The 16,719-nt window shown below is 35.2% G+C and overlaps 1 protein-coding gene across 3 annotated transcripts in view; it reads right to left on the bottom strand.

Annotated features, from left to right (window-relative positions):
- Window positions 1-3,802: 3,802 nt before the first annotated feature.
- Window positions 3,803-16,719, bottom strand: part of LOC149691566 (dual specificity protein phosphatase 6-like) — a 30,130-nt gene continuing 17,213 nt past the window's right edge. For all 3 annotated transcript variants that reach the window (XM_089868912.1, XM_089868911.1, XM_089868913.1), the window contains exon 4: window positions 3,803-7,004. In XM_089868912.1, the coding sequence (XP_089725038.1) occupies window positions 6,391-7,004 (614 nt within the window). In that variant the 3' untranslated portion in view covers window positions 3,803-6,390. The remainder of the gene's footprint in view (window positions 7,005-16,719) is intronic.

Raw genomic sequence — 16,719 nt, 5'->3', positions numbered from 1 at the left:
CATTACTAAGCCTTTGACAGCGCCTCACCAGGCGTCGTTTTACCTCGCATCGTCACTTCATGACAAGCTTTTTCCATAAGTTTGTAACCAGTAACAAACTTATGAAACAATATATACTGTAAACAAAATAATTGTTGATTTTAATTAATAAAGATTGATATTAATAGTGTCTCTTTTCAATTAATTAATCTCTATAGAAGGCTGGGAATCGAATAGACAATGAATTAGATAAGGGAGGGAGAGAAAGGGGTGGGGCGAAATTGACGCCCTCTTCCGGCTTTTGTTTGAAAACACCTTTTGTACTTTCGGTAATCGTGCCTAATGGAGTCGGACGAAGCTCTCAAAACAATAGAGTAACAGTCGATAATCAATTCTGAAAAGCTGCCATCATTGTCACCGGTGGTCGTTCCCAAAAATATTGTCATCTCGTGTTCCGACTCCATTAGGCCTAAGCCTTTCGTAAAAGATCACTGAGAATAATTAGAGCCTCACCCATGGACCCCTTTCAACTCGGTATGGGGATAGGGATCCATTGTTTAATAATAAAACTCACTTTATAGATGGGAGTTAATTAGGGTAGAAAATATTGGGAAAAGTCTCTAAGGGTTCAAAAGGTTATCGAAGATAGTTTAGGTAAGTTATAGGGAATAAGTTTCCACCACCTCGACGCCTTTTTCGAACGTTTAGATAATAAATAAGTTACCAGCACAAATTGATTTTTCCCCCATTTTCCCTCCAAAGGAAAATAAAAAGAAAACGAGGTTAAAATGAACCCCGAGGTGTTTTTGTTTGACCAGAATTTTAATTAACTTCGGATCGAAAAATCTGCGCGTATTTCGTTGGTTAACTATTATCAGAAAAGGGCTCGAACACTTATAATAAATTAATTCCCATTTTGTTAAATAAATTTAAAGAAATTTAAAGAAATTCCCCCTATAATGTCCGATCTCCGTAATCTCTCAATTACAAAACAAGCGCCAGATTTTTCTTTTTCTTTATCCTAGCGCGTGACCTCCCAGCTTCCCGCGTTTTCTCTTTTCCCGCTAAAAAGGCGCGTGCACCTCCTCTCTCTCTCTGCAGATCGTGGTTACCATGACAACCGTATCCTTTACCTTCTCCTATGGATGAAAGCGGCGCGAGAACGGAGAGACTGTACGACGCGCGCGAAGAGTGAGAGAAGCGCGGGAAATTCTCCGTGTTTATTTACGCGCCAATCCCTATTCTTTGACCCGTTTTTCCTTCCTTTTTTCACCTTCTAAGTCAAAGACACGTTTCGTATCTTTAAATCTTGGTTTGGAATAAGAAATCTATGCTCTAACGGAATGTTGAAAACAGAAAATAACTTCGAAGCCTTAGTAACATGGCTTAGAATTATTATTTTAGGCCTAACACTGCGTTTATTTAAGAAATAACCCTTGGTTCTTGCCTTAGGCCTATTTTTTTGGGGATAAATAGGTCAAAATAGTGTATATAGTATCGTGTTTTAAAAACAAAACGCTACACCGCAAAATTTTCCATTAAGAAAATTGTGGGCGGTTAAAATGTACCAGTAGAATAGTCGTTCAAGTATCGCCAACGCTGAAGCCTTAATGAAGGGGAAAGGGGGGTCACGTGGGGGTAAAAATAGTGTATCGTCTGTGACTTAGGGCCCCAAGCGGCGAAATATATAAGACCCCGCGTAGCTTTTGGATAAATACAAGAATAAATTGAATTATACCCAAGAATCTTCTACCCACATTCCAATTGCTTTTAAACCACTTGGTCTATTTTTCACCTAATTTCAAGCCTAGACATTACCACTATAGACAGATTAGTTAACAACAGAAGGTCATAGGATGGATTCTAGGAAGGTAATAAGTCATAACCTTCAATGGACAAAGATTCTATCGCAAATGGAAGCAACTCGTCTAGTGGGATGATAAGACCACGTTGAGAGAGTAGTTTTCTGAATGAAAAGGCAGCTGAGCCGAGTCCCTTCTCAAGACAATATCGATCCAGTTTTGAAGGAGAAAAGGATGGTACGAGTCACGTGACGGAAGGATGAATAGACCTACCTCTATTTCTCACACCAGCCAGCCAGCCCTGGTCCGAGAGTGTACGCCGTGCCAAGGAATGGCGATGGTCCAAGGACGCTGTTGACTTTCTACTTTGGGGCCTCGAACCCGATACGATGTCCCTCGTTCGCTCATTGGACCATTTTCCCAAAATGCCAGAGCTCTAGCTACTATCCGCCCCCGCACTGAACAGTGTGACTTGACAGTTAAGTGGAAGTAGGGGTAATACCGCTCTCGAACTGTTGCAAAGATGCCAAGTGACACTGAAGCCGTTGTTATAATGATCTAAATATATCACTATAAACAATTAGTTTGTTTGTATAATAAGATAATAATGGTAGTAATCTCCCTGATTTCAACCAATGATAGACAGGTCATTTATTTTAGCCCTAAATTTTGATTTTGAAAACCCGATTTAAATACTAGGCCTAATACACAGTCACACATTCCTTACAAATAAATTATCCTATAGTCTATTGGGGGCATAATAATTATCGAGGGTAAACCAAAAGACTCATTTTAAAGTCTCTCTCTCTCTCAGAACCGGTTCAGGCTGGTTATCAAAAATTCGAACTTAAAATCCTTGGAGTATTCTAAAGTTTTCAGAATGAAATGCAGTGGTGTGTGTTTGCGCGCTGATAGAAGGAATACCCCTAATTTTTACCCCCCAAAACGGATGTTGTAGTAGTAGAATGAACAGATATCGAACGGGGCGTGGGTGGATTCAACCTTTAACCCTAACCCTACCTACCTCGTTCGCTTTTGAAATGAATTGACTGTAAGAGGATGGCCATGGGTAGAGGAAGAGACTTAGGAGAGGAGATCAGAGGAGTAAGAAAAGGAAAGAGAAAAAATCCGTACTCCGCGGTTGTCATGGTTACCGGTGAAGGTTACTTCATCCATCTTCCCTCTCTAGCTAGCGCGCGCTTTGGAATGGAATGGATTCGTGTGACAAAATCGGTCTATTGATATTTTAGATCTATGCATACGTATTTTCTTATTTACTCATTAGGTCTAAAATCTAATTTAAAATAGACCAATTCACCTAATAATCTATATTCTTTATCGAAGTAGTTAAGCCTAATTTTTCAAAACGGATTTTTTTTCCCATTCCGTGTCAGAATAGAGGACGAACTATTGAATATATTTCTAATAAAAATAAGCCTATTATTATCAATTAAGCCTAATTATGACAGGGCCACCCATATATATTTAAGATTACAACCCTCTAGTTATTATGGCTAAAATTAGCCTAGCTTAAAAGATCTACTACCATCAATTAGGTTAGGGTTAAGCCTAAATTTGAGATTTTAAATTCTTAAGCCTAATACTTACTTTCAAATATCAATAAATGAAGAATGGCAGGGGTCAACAACGAGGACCGGCAGTAATTCCATCAGAGGTTTTCTATAAAGTCTTCAACATTTCATGGTGACGCCATTACGTAGATGGGTTTACGTGATGACGTAGTAGCGTGGGCGACACACGAAGTTCGGCACTTGGGCGAATGCTATGGTGCTCCGTGGGGAAGCAAATATTAGAAAAGGAAAATCGTCTTTGAAGAGAAACCGAACCACTCTCTCTCTTTCAGGAATCAAAAAATGTCTTTACTATCAACAACACTCATCACAGGCCATCCCACGTGTTTATGGGAATTACAAGCTCTTCTCTGATTGGTTAGCTTCCTCCGCGTTAGGCATATTTTTTTTTTTAAAAAATAGGCCTAAATTAAAATAGACTAAAAAAACTTCGTAAAAAATAGTTTTATTCGACTCCATGTAAGATTTTTTTGTTGTTTCATAAGTTTTTTTTTTGGGTACTGGACAAAATATAGAAGACGGATAAGAACAACAAGAATTTTGTTTGTTTGTTTACAAGTTTTGTTTGTTTGTTTAAAAACCATCATCATTTATATATATATATATTTATCCCTTTTCAATGACATATTTAACTGACACCCCGAACCATTTGTCAACATTTCCATTATATATAAAACCATTTAAACATTCACGTTAAATAATTTAACGTTAAGCCTTGGTTTTTAAAACAATTTAGTTAAGCATTCCTTCAAATAACGAATTATATCTTTTTAAATACACAACGTTTTGCCCGCGATAACCCTTTCTTTAAACTCTTCAATCATTACCTAACTCTTTTTCTGCCTTTAAATTCAGTCAGTGTTTGTTTATTTGTTTGTTTTCTCATTTATTTATTTATTTTTTTTGGAATGTTTATTTTGTATTAATGTTTAATTTTGTTTGAAATATGAGACGTTACTGGGATTCTGAAATGGGGGGGGGGGTATTGTTTGTTTATTTGTGTCAACAACGCGGGAGCGGGTATATTTACCTTAATGTTTATTTATTTATTTATTTAAATTTGATTATTTACAAGATGGGACTCCTACCAAGAAGGGTGGGTGTGTGTCGTTTTTTTTTAATTGGTTTTAATCATGATTAAAAAAAAATGAAAGAAAAATCGCGAAGATTCTTTGATTATAATTTGATTTCTACGATTAATTAAAGTCGGTTAAATAATCAAAGAATCATTAATTAATTAAATGGTACTAATTAGGAAGGAATTAACGATATCTATATGAGTTATGGGATTAGCTATTTAACATTTTTATTTACATATTTCTATGAATTGTTTAACGTGATTTTCTGTAATACTCTAAAATATTTTAATTTTTTCTTAATTATTATTATTAATAATAATAATTATGTTTTCAACGTTTATTTGTTTATCTTTTGGCATTTATTTTTCTTCTTCCGGAGAAAGGGCGCGGGGGGGATTTAATATTGTTTATTTATTTATTTATTTATTTATTTATTTTAACACCGATTTAAATATTTATTTGTACAACTTCTTAAAGCACTGTATTATTTTTTGTTGTTGTTGTTGTTATCTTTAATAATGTTTTAATTTATCTCCTAATATTTTTTAATTAATTCTATCCAAATTTTAACAATTTTGTCTCGGTAAGACTTTATAATAATAAAAGTCATTCATTTTAATTTTAATCAAGAAAAAGGTCCTTTTCAAGTCTGCAACTACGACGATATTACCCCCACAATCCTTTTTTTTATTTTTTTAAATTTAATTTGAGCATATAATATATATATTTGTTTTAACTTCGTGGCACTTTTCTAAAATACATATTGCAATTATTTATTTTTAATTTTTTTAACCCTTCCCTCCCCATCATTAAAAAACCTGAGAAATAAAAATGTTTTTTTTTTTAAGAATGATTTCGCTGAATTTTCCATGAATTTTGCCTTACCTTTATTTTCACTTTTAATTAAAAATATTTATGGCTGTTTTATATAATATATATAAAAATCTTCCCCCCTCTGTATTAATTATTATAATTAATATATAATAATATATATATTTATATAATTTAAAATAAGCCTTAAAACAGGCTCTTTAAGTGTGTTTGTTTGTTTATTTTTTTTCCCAAAAATGTTTTTGAAGCAGACGAAATAAAAGGCACGCCATATTTATTTATTTATTTTATTTAATTTAATTTTAATTTCTTTACCATGACCCTTAATTAGTCCTTTTCATTAATATATATATATAGATATATATTTAAAATTTACCCCCATGATTAAGTTTAAAAAAAAAATTAAAAAAAAAAAAAAATTAAAAAAAAAAAAATTAAAATTAAAAAATTAAAAAAAAAAATTTAATTAAAAAAACCCCACGATTAAAATTAATTATAAAAATTTGTCCTGGTTTTAAATTTTTAAATACTCAATATATTTAACGTTACTACCTTACCTTGCTTGGGCCTCTTGTTGTTATAATATTAATCCCATCCATAATTGGCTTATCATAATTAAAGTTCAACACTGATTAAAATTAATTAATTAATTAAAAAAATAATGGGCAATGTGGATGAGATCGAGTTTAAAAAGAATTAAAAATGGGAGTTGGAGGGGGGGGAGTTTTGGCACATTAACATTGTATTTAACAGTTAACCCAAGTTTCTTTTGTTTCAAAAACACATATGGGTTGAGGGTTGTTATTGTTATCAATTCTCGCGAACATAACATAACACAACATAAGTTTTCAAGTTCAACATTTTTCCCCTAATTAAACGTAATATTCACAATCTAAGAAGCATTGGTGGTAATTAAGAGTTTTTGTCTAATTAACTAAAAAAATTGTTAATACCGTAGCGTACTTAGTATTAGAGTATTTTGACACAATCACGAGCGGCGTATTAGGTCTAAAAAACTGACCTAAAACTAATAAACAATACGTATTGTCCGAGTCAATAGTACATTTGTTTCTAAAAAAAGACTAGTTAGGTGTTTATAACCTAGGGTCATTCTGTCCAACGGTCAACGTCGATACCCGAATCGGGTGTAGCGTGGGCGGGGGAAGTGAAATAAAGAGCGGTAGCCCGTGTGGCGCATGGGCAAGGTGGGGCAGACATTGGTGTCGTCGCTAAGGACGAAGTGGCGGTTGAAACGCCAGATTCGCTTCTCTCGCGACCTTCCCCGTTACGTCTCGCGCTACAAGAACAGGGGCAACTATTCGGACAAGTACAGGGATAGTTTCCGTACGCCAAAGCTCCCGGTACGTCAAGAACGGACGATGAGGATGGTACCAAATTGGAGCCTAACGGTACCGTTAGATTCCCGGGAATGGGACTGATACTGTTACCAGATAGTAACGGGGATTGTTGGGCCACTAAGGTCGGTGGTCCTCCTTGTCCACTTGAAGGGGTCAACCGTAATTGACCCTCGTAATCCAAGAGTTGACCCAGGAAATGAAAATTGGGCGAAATATTGGCTTTACGTCGACGAACCAGTTCGTAGGCGTCGTTTAACGGTAACCTAAGTGTCCTCATCAGATAAGCCAAGGTTACAGTGACGCTACGACTAACGCCAGCGAGACAATGTACCAAGACACCTTGCCGCCTTTGACGGGCTTCGTCTGGAATAACAAACAAAAGGAGATTTCTTTTATAATAGCATATATAATAAACTCGTGCAAAAAAATACGTTATGACGCGACGCGTACGATTAAACACATCATAGCATAAGTATATAAGTGATATGTTCCTTCCCTAAGTATGACACTACCTATACTTCGCAATGCTACTGAGAGACTTACAGCTCGAGCTAAAGTTCTATCAGAACGACAAGCGAGAATTGAAGTACTACACTCGGTGGTTAGTTTTGCAGTCCATCTAAGTTCCTATTTAGTCTGTCGTAAGCCTTTGACAGCGCCAAAACCAGGCGTCGCTCGCTTTACCTCGAATCTACGACCTACCTCCCTCACTTCATGACAAGCTCCAGTTTGTAACCAGTGACAAAACTTATGGAAAGAACATATCTTATAAACTTATGATCATAGACGTGAGTAAGTAAGAAAAGAAATTCTTTGGCTTCTGGGAGATTTAATAATAAACAACAATACAAAAAAACTTAATATCTTGGCTCAAACCCACCCACACCACCCACGAGAAGGAACCAACTAAGCAGTCTTTCAAAGCAGGAACTACTACCAAACCAGAGGACAGGCAGGGTCCGTTTCGTTTGGAATAGAAATATTTCTTTTTGGCGACCAGGTGTACATTTTTTTCGTATTCCTAACTCCCTAAGTACTTTCTACCATATCAGACTATAGTACCCGGACCGTGGGAAAATTGTTCAAAATGTCCCGGAGTCCATTGTATCTCCTTGAAGGAGGAGAGAGAGGGAGAGGAAGCGAGAAAAAAAAGAAAAATTCTTTCCTCCAGCTGGTAAGCATTACACCAAGCTCAAACACCCCTCTAGGTCCTCACCCCATCTCACCCCTACGGTCTGAAGAATATCTTTTGCTCCCTCGTCCGGTCTATGATGGACTCTTTCAAAACGGCGAAGCTACTGGGTACGAGGGGTCCCACAGTTACGCGAAATCCCGTACGTTTCTAGCGAAATGTTTCACACAAAATCTTTGAAGATATCACGAAATTACGATATCAAAGAGGGAATTCCTTAATCTTTGGCGAAACCGCGAAATATTTGGCAAAATCACGATATCAAAGAGGAAATCGCGATATCTTTGGAAGAAATCGCAAATCTTTGGCAAAAATCACGATATCAAAGAGGAAATCGCGATATCTTTGGAAGAAATCGCAAATCTTTGGCAAAAATCACGATATCAAAGAAGAGGAAATCGCGAAATCTTTGGAAGAAATCGTAAAATCTTTGGCAAAATCACGATATCAAAGAAGAGGAAATCGCGAAATCTTTGGAAGAAATCGCAAAATCTTTGGCAAAATCACGATATCAAAGAAAAATTGGGAAATCTTTGGCAAAATCACGATATCAAAGAAGAAATCGCGAAATCTTTGGCAAAATCACGATATCAAAGAAGAAATCGCGAAATCTTTAGCAAAATCATGATATCAAAGAAGAAATCACGAAATCTTTAGCAAAATCTCAAAATCTGGTACGCTTTTTTTGGGTGGAATGTCGGACCCCTCGACTGGTGTGTAACCCTTGGTAGGGGGAGTCTATATTTGAAAAGCTTGGGCAGGAAATTCGCACTTCGATTCAAAGAAAATAGTCTATAGAGTAAAAGTAATTCTTTGATTCATTGCTAGAAGGAATGTACTTCATCTTGAAACACGTGCGACGAAAATCGACCCTATATAAAATATCATTAATTTTCTCCACCTTTTTCATTAAAAAGGTCCATTACTCTCACCAAACTCGTAACACCTAAAACGGGGTCACTTATTAGTTACTAGGGTACCGTTTTGACTTAATCCCCGAAGTCGACAGAAGGTTAAACGTCAATGACAAATTAAACAACTAAAATAAGTTTTAATTTTAAATGATAAATCTATTATAATCCATTTTAAATTTTAATATATATTTCTAAAATTATGAATTTTTGATGTAAGAGTTAGGGGGGCATTTTTCGTACTTTGGATATTAGATTTCAAAGTCTACGCAGTTTTATCATCAGATCAAAATCAATGACGAACGTGTCTATGTTTTGGAAAGGAAGTTGGGTAAACAAAGAAATGTTTGAAACACTTCGAAATATTACAGGGATTTTATTTTAAATGCGAGGATCATGAAACTCGGTGCTATTACTCTATTAAATGTCTCTACCTAACATAGAAGTAATGTTATAAGCCATTATAGATAAGTCTCATTTCTTGAAGAAAGGGTAAACGAAGTAAATTAGTTTGAAAACTTACAAATGTTACAAGGATTTTATTTTAAATGCGAGGATCATGAAAATGGGTGCTATTACTCTATCAAATGTCTACTTTGTCATGGGACTTTCAAATTGTCTCTACCTAGCATAAAAGTGAAGTAATAACCAATTAAAGATAAGACTAGCTTCTTGAACAAAGGGTAAACAAAGAAAAACATATATTGGAAAAAAAATTTAAAATATTACAGGGGTTTTATCAGAAGTAAGAGGATCATGAAACTCGGTGCTATAGCAGCTAGCCTATTACTCTATCAAACGTCTAGTTTGCCATGGTACTTTCAAATTATCAGCATCTTACATAGAAGTGAAGTTAAAATAAAACATGAAAAACTTCAAAACATTGCAGTGATTTCATATGAAGTTCCAGGGCCATGAAACTCGGTGCTATTACTCTATCAAATTAGACATTTATGAGGGTACTATCAAATTCTTTCTACCTAACATAGAAGTTAAGTTATAACCAACTAAACATACCCCAAACTTATCAAAAAAAACAAATTACCAAAAAAGGAAAAATTTAAAAAAAAAATAAAACTTAAATAAAGAGAAAAATAGATTACGATCACAGACTCATAAGCGCCACCATAATCCATTAATTACCGCCGGAGGTATTAATTTTAAAAACATTTAAAAACCCGATATAAGCCCATTAAATCCCTGGGGGACAAACCGGAATTCAATCACTTCAATGACATCGTACGCGTCATCGTCAAAATATCCGAATCATTAAAAAAAAGATACATATATATAATAAAAAAACCACTTGTCATTAAGGTATCTTTCTAATGTACCTGTTTAATTATAATATAACTTAAAAGAATATATATATATCTGCTTTTACAAGTTTAGAACTGAATAAAACAAGAAAAACTAAAAAATGCCGCGTAATACACCACCGCCATCAAAATTTGTTTTTTTTTTAAAAACATGTATGACATGCTTGTTTCAATTCCAAAAAAAAGGCCAATCTGGTTCCCTTTCGTTGATTATATAAATTACAAAACTTACAAGATGAATTTAATAAATAATAACGTGAATATTGGGATATAATTGTTATAAACCGATTCGAAAAGATACCTTATTGTTAAGTTGACTAAAAAGTGAAACTTTCCCTCTTAGTTACATAGAAATGGTCTATTCCCTTTTTTGGGGGTTAAAAATTGCCCCCCAAAAATAAGGGGCTTCGTTTTATAACAGAAATGTGAAGGAGGAAAGGTCCTTCCTTTTTTTAGAGCTTGCTAAAAGCCAACTTTGGGGCGGGGCTCTAGTTTTATTGCACCTGCAATTCCCTCGTGACAATTAGGAAGCTTCGAGGAAACTTGATCTTATAAGTTAAAAGAGATCGAACACTTGTAGTATTGTTAAATCGTTGCCTTAGCGTAGGCAACGGTTAAATGGTGAAATATATGGTCCTTTTTAGATAAGATAAGTTACTAAATTTGACGCTATATAGACCTTCCCGACGTAAATAAGGGGATAGGCAACCCTCAGGATCGGAACGTACAAGGGGGTTGCTTCATTGCCTTACGTCTGTAGTCTTGATAAAGACCGAGGCGCAGGCGCTAAAAAGCGAGATGGTAGGCTAAAGTTAGCTAGAACCCTTCCATATTTTACCCCAGCGGGGATTCGAAAATCGGCACGGTCGCTCCATTGTTATACTCGATGTTCGGTTTTCAGTTCGCTAGAACTATTTTCGATGAAAGTCGGCCTTTAAGATTCAAGAGATGTTTGTAATAAATTCATGTGTAATTTTCTATATTTTGTAATTAGCGATTCGTTCAACGCTCTGTTGGGGGTTCAAATATGGGGAATTTTTTTTCCCTAACAGCTAAGGGTGATCGTCTTGTAGCCCGTGACGAGCATCATGTGACGTATTAATGTATATGCTTATACTATATACTACAAGCTAACAACACCTGTTTGAATTTTAGGGTGCGTCGAACGTGAGAAAAATATTTCAAATATCTCTATCTCTCTTTACATTAACACAAACATTAAACATATGATCTCTCTATAAATACTTGATTTGACAATTTTGGTATCTATGACCTCGGCGAGGTCAAAGAACATTTACACGTGTAGATTTATATCTAAATGATTTTTAGGGGTAAAAACAAAACAGCGCTTTTATACAGGGTGTTTGTGATAAGTATGGATGCCATAAATTAAAGGGGATGTAAATTGGACGAACAATTTCGAGTCGAAAATGTAACCAGGGATAGATTTCATTTTAGAAGTAGGAATGGAGAACAGAGTAATCTGGGCGCGCGTCAAAGTCCCTGGAAAGGAAAGGACGGAAGGGAATGAAAGAAGAGGCGGGTCATAGCGACAGAGGTAAAAAGGAATTACGTATTTTTCGCCGTGCCCGTCTGCAACGTCATCAAAACGTAGTTTAAGTGAGCCAATAAGATAATTTAAACTTATCGTTGCGTGTTGGAGGGAGGGGCTCTATACTGGGTGGGCTATGAGTCGGACTGAAGTAAATACTAACTGTTCTCCATTCCTACTTCTAAAATTAAATCTATCCTTGATGTAACTTCTATCTCCATTTTGCCACAAGGGGCACTGTTTTCGAGTTATTATTTGATGAGTGTTTTAGGGAAAATTACCCTTTAATTAAATTAGAAATCATTGTCTTAATCAGTTTCTTAATTAAATTTAAGGGGCCATCCGTAAAATACACCATCCAAACATAACTTAAAAACGGTGTATCTTAGGGTCAAACAAACTGTCACAGAAGTTACATTTTCGACTCAAAATCGTTAGTACAAAGAACATCCCATTTAATTTATGCCCGTCTTATCAGAAACACCCTGTATATAAGCAACAATATCTCCCTAAGCCTAACTTTTTATAATAAATTTAATAACATTACAGTGGCAAACATCTATAGTTTAGTCTGAAATATATATTACAACTTCCGGTCTATTCCGCGGTAGTTATTGCGATTATTTATATATCCTATCCGTCTGGTAAAACGGAAGTAGGGAGGATGAATTTCCTATCGCTAAATAAGCCTTACTTCCTATACGGGGCCCATTTAGTTACAAATATGCCTTCACAAGCTGAGGGGCATATACTTCTTCGTGTGAAGACACCATAAGTTCATAAGATATGTTCCTCCATAAGTTTGTCACTGGTAACTTAGAAACTGGAGCTTGTCATGAAGTGAGTGAGGTAAGGTCATAGATTCGAGGTAAAGCGAGGGAGGCCTGGTTTTTGGCGCTGTCAAAGGCTTAGTAATGCAGACTAAATAGGACCTAGATGGAAGTCCTGCAAAACTAAACTGCTTCAATTCTAGCTTGTCGTTCTGCTAGAACTATAGCTCGAGCTGTAAGTCTCGCAGTAGCATTACGAAGTATATAGGTAGTGTCATACTTATGGTAGGAACATATCTTATAAACTTATGAGACACCTTAAACTACAATAACATTGGAAAATACTTTGTGAAACTTCGTTAACAGCGTTGCCAGACGTACCATAATTATGGTACTTTACAATAATTTCGAGTTTAATTTATCGCTGTACCATAATTTCGTTAGCGTACTATATGGTACGCTTTTGTACCATAATTTCACCAAAGTGTACCATATTTGACAATAATTTCAAAATATTTTTTTGGGACTTCTCAAAAATCATCATGGCCATCTTATTTTGATTTTTTCGGTTTTTGCGATGAAGAAAGTTGAACGAGCTCTTAAGCACAGCTCACTGCCTCACTCAAACGTGTATACGGGCGCGCGCCTTGGGGTAGTTTTCGTCTTTTCGTGATCGAGTGAGTGGGTGTAGGCGTCGGTAGGCCCAACTTTACTATTGTCCGGTACGGGGTTACGGCAACGTGTTGGAATGGCCGCAATGGCGGGAAAAGGGGAACTACATACGTCCAAGTTTACATTATTATCATTATTAATTTCATGTTTTATATTAAGTTTATATTAAATTAATAGGATTTAAAATATTTTTTTATATATAAAAAACTTATAAGAGTAATATACAAATTTAAATATATTTAACATATATTCAAATTTATGTATTTAAAAGATATAAAATCGTATTAGCCGTAAACTTTGCTTGAAAGACATTAATTCAAATTTCCCGCCTAAAATTTAACATTTCCAGCCCAAAAATTCAATTTCCCGCCCAAAATTTCAAATTTTCCCGCCTAAAATGGTGCGTACCAGAATTTTACCAAAAAAACCATAATTTTTGAGTCTCGGTACTATAATTCCGGTTTCAAAATCTAGCAACGCTGTTCGTTAAATTACAATGCGCCTTCAAAAACATTGTAATACTTTTTTGTGAAAACACCTTTGAAGATCATTTCCGTGAAATTAAAAGTTGTTTTCACAGACAGACAGACTCCTTTACCAACAACATTAACAGACTACTTTGTACCTCGTGATAGAATCATTAATAAAAATGATTAAAAATAAACCAAACCCTTAATTCTCTTATTTCGATAAAAAAACTTGGCGCGAGCGAGTGAGCTAGTGAAGGGTGGGCGGTTTCACTAAATTTTAGTACTAGGCTACTAGCTAGATATCCTTGAATGGAATTATGGGAAAAGAAATAAGAAATTTGTGAATGGTCTGGCGTCGCGGCTCCTTTTCTTTTTCCCCGTCGTAGGTCGAGACACAAACCACTCAAAACTATGGGGCGCCAAACCGGACAAAATTCGTACACTTTACTGATATATATCAGTCGAACTCTGATATATATTAGTCGAAAAGTGATATATATTAGTCGAAAAGTGATATATATTAGTCGAAAAGTTGTATATATTAGTCGAAAAGTGATATATATTAGTCGAAAAGTGATATATATTAGTCGAAAAGTGATATATATATTAGTCGAAAAGTGATATATATTAGTCGAAATCTGTTATATATTAGTCGAAATCTGATATATATTAGTCGAAATCTGATCTATATTAGTCGAAATCCGATATATATATTAGTCGAAATCTGATATATATTAGTCGAAATCCGATATATATTAGTCGAAATCCGATATATATTAGTCGAAATCTGATATATATTAGTCGAAATCTTATATATATTAGTCGAAATCTTATATATATTAGTCGAAATCTGATATATATTAGTCGATATCTGATATATATTAGTCGAAATCTGATATATATTAGTCGAAATCTGATATATATTAGTCGAAATCTGATATATATTAGTCGAAATCTGATATATATTATAGTTGTGAAGAAAGCATGAAACTTTGCATAGTGATAAATAAGGGTATTTCTACTTAATTTTGATTAGAGCTCACCTCTAACTCATCTGTGACATTTGTGACAAGCTTTTAAAAGTCCCCTAACGACATATATATTTGAATTCTGAAATTTATGAAGTTCCCTAAACTTCGTTGCAGAGCGAAAGGCGTCCAGCTCCAGCCGGGACTCGCTAACGAAAACATACGCAATTTATGCAGTCTTAAAGGATATTATATGTTTTTAAAACAATGGAACTGTTTAAAATATAAAGAACGTACACAATTTTGGTTTTAACACTTAAAAGAGACAACGATAAATGCAATTTAAGAAGCGCTATTTGAATATTTTTCTTTTTAATTTATTGTGTTCTTAAAATTATTTTACACACCCGTCAAGTTTTCAAAGTGCGTTGCAAGGTAAATTTGCTTTGACACATTTGAATTTACCATGTCAACCTTTTAGGCACCCACATTTAACTATTTCCCGACAAGCTTCTGTCGCTGGTGGCATTGTCAACCATTTTGGTTGCCATTCTACCGTACTATGAGGTTGTGCCAGTTTGGTCCGGCTGCTTTACCAATGTTCGCCCCCAAATGTGTCACCCTCGAAACATGTGTTGTAACAACGCGTCTTCAGTAGGTGGTATGTTTTCAATGTCACAATGCTTTGCGTGAATAAAGATTTTTTTCTTGGTTGACTACATCGTCAGAACTACAAAGATCATACATAATTTCAAATCTCTCTATAGTTGGTAGAAATTCTTTAACGACTGTTTTAGAAGGACTTCTAAATTTGGTTTGTAAGGCATCGAATGCTTTGCAAGTTGACCATGCGGTTTTCTCTCCTTTTGCGTTAAAATGTGAGGTGGTATGAGAGAGAGGATGACTGGCACCGCGTAGTTACAACACACGCTTAGAGTGACATTTGGGGGCGGACATTGGTAAAACAGCCGTATTTATCGGACGCGTCTAACTTGACCAAACTGGTACAACCTGATAGTACCATAGAATGGCACCCAATATGGCTGACAATGCCGCAAGCGGCAGAAACTTGTCGCGAAATGGTTAAAAGTGGGTGTCTTAAAGGTTTACATGGCAAATGCAATGTGTCAAAGCAAATTTACCTTGCACCGCACTTCGAAAATGTGCCGGGTGTGAAAAATAATTTGAAGAACACAATAAATTAAAAAGAAATATATTCAAATAGCGCTACTTAAATTGCATTGAACTTTGTCTCTTTTAAGTGTTAAAACTAAAATTGTGTGCGTTCTCTATATTTAAATAATTCCATTGCTTTAAAAAAAATATTATATCCTTTAAGACTGCATAATTGCGTATGTTTTCGCTTTACAGACGGCCCCCATGGAAATGCCCTTAGCGAGTCCCGGCTGGACGTATTTCCCATTGCAACGAAGTTTAGGGAGCTTCATAAATTTCAGAATTCAAATATATATGTCGTTAGGGGACTTTTGAAAGCTTGTCACAAATGTGACAGGTGAGCTAGAGGTTGGCTCTAATCTTGAAATGCCTTTATTTATCACTGTGCAATGTTTCGTGCTTTCTTCACAAAGTGCATGATTTTTGCTAATTCTCCAGACTATAATATATATTAGATTTCGACTAATATATATCAGATTTCGACTAATATATATCTGATTTCGACTAATATATATCAGATTTCGACTAATATATATCAGATTTCGACTAATATATATCAGATTTCGACTAATATATATCAGATTTCGACTAATATATATCAGATTTCGACTAATATATATCGGATTTCGACTAATATATATAATATTTCGACTAATATATATAAGATTTCGACTAATATATATCAGATTTCGACTAATATATATCAGATTTCGACTAATATATATCAGATTTCGACTAATATATACCAGTTATTTGGACGAATTTTGTCCTGTTTGGCGCCCCATACAAAACTTCAAAAACCCGAACCCAACCCCAACGCCGCGCCATAACTCAGGGTTCATACAACTTTTGGAAAACAAGTTTCCCTAAGATTTCCAGGTTTTTCCCCATATACTTCCCTGAATTTTCCAGGTTTTTCCCGTATCCTATGGAGCAAATGTTAACGAAGGAGGAGGGGGGGCAAATATGACTATTACATAATCAAAGGACATCCCCGTATCTCTAATATAACCACAGTTATGAGCCTCCAAAGTATAGTGTAATGTTA

Source organism: Phalangium opilio, unplaced genomic scaffold, assembly GCF_054372755.1.
Source record: "Phalangium opilio isolate 3A_F unplaced genomic scaffold, DU_Popi_V2 ptg000025l_1, whole genome shotgun sequence".
NCBI classification, from domain to species: domain Eukaryota; kingdom Metazoa; phylum Arthropoda; class Arachnida; order Opiliones; family Phalangiidae; genus Phalangium; species Phalangium opilio.
This window is presented reverse-complemented; position numbering and strand designations above follow the sequence as displayed.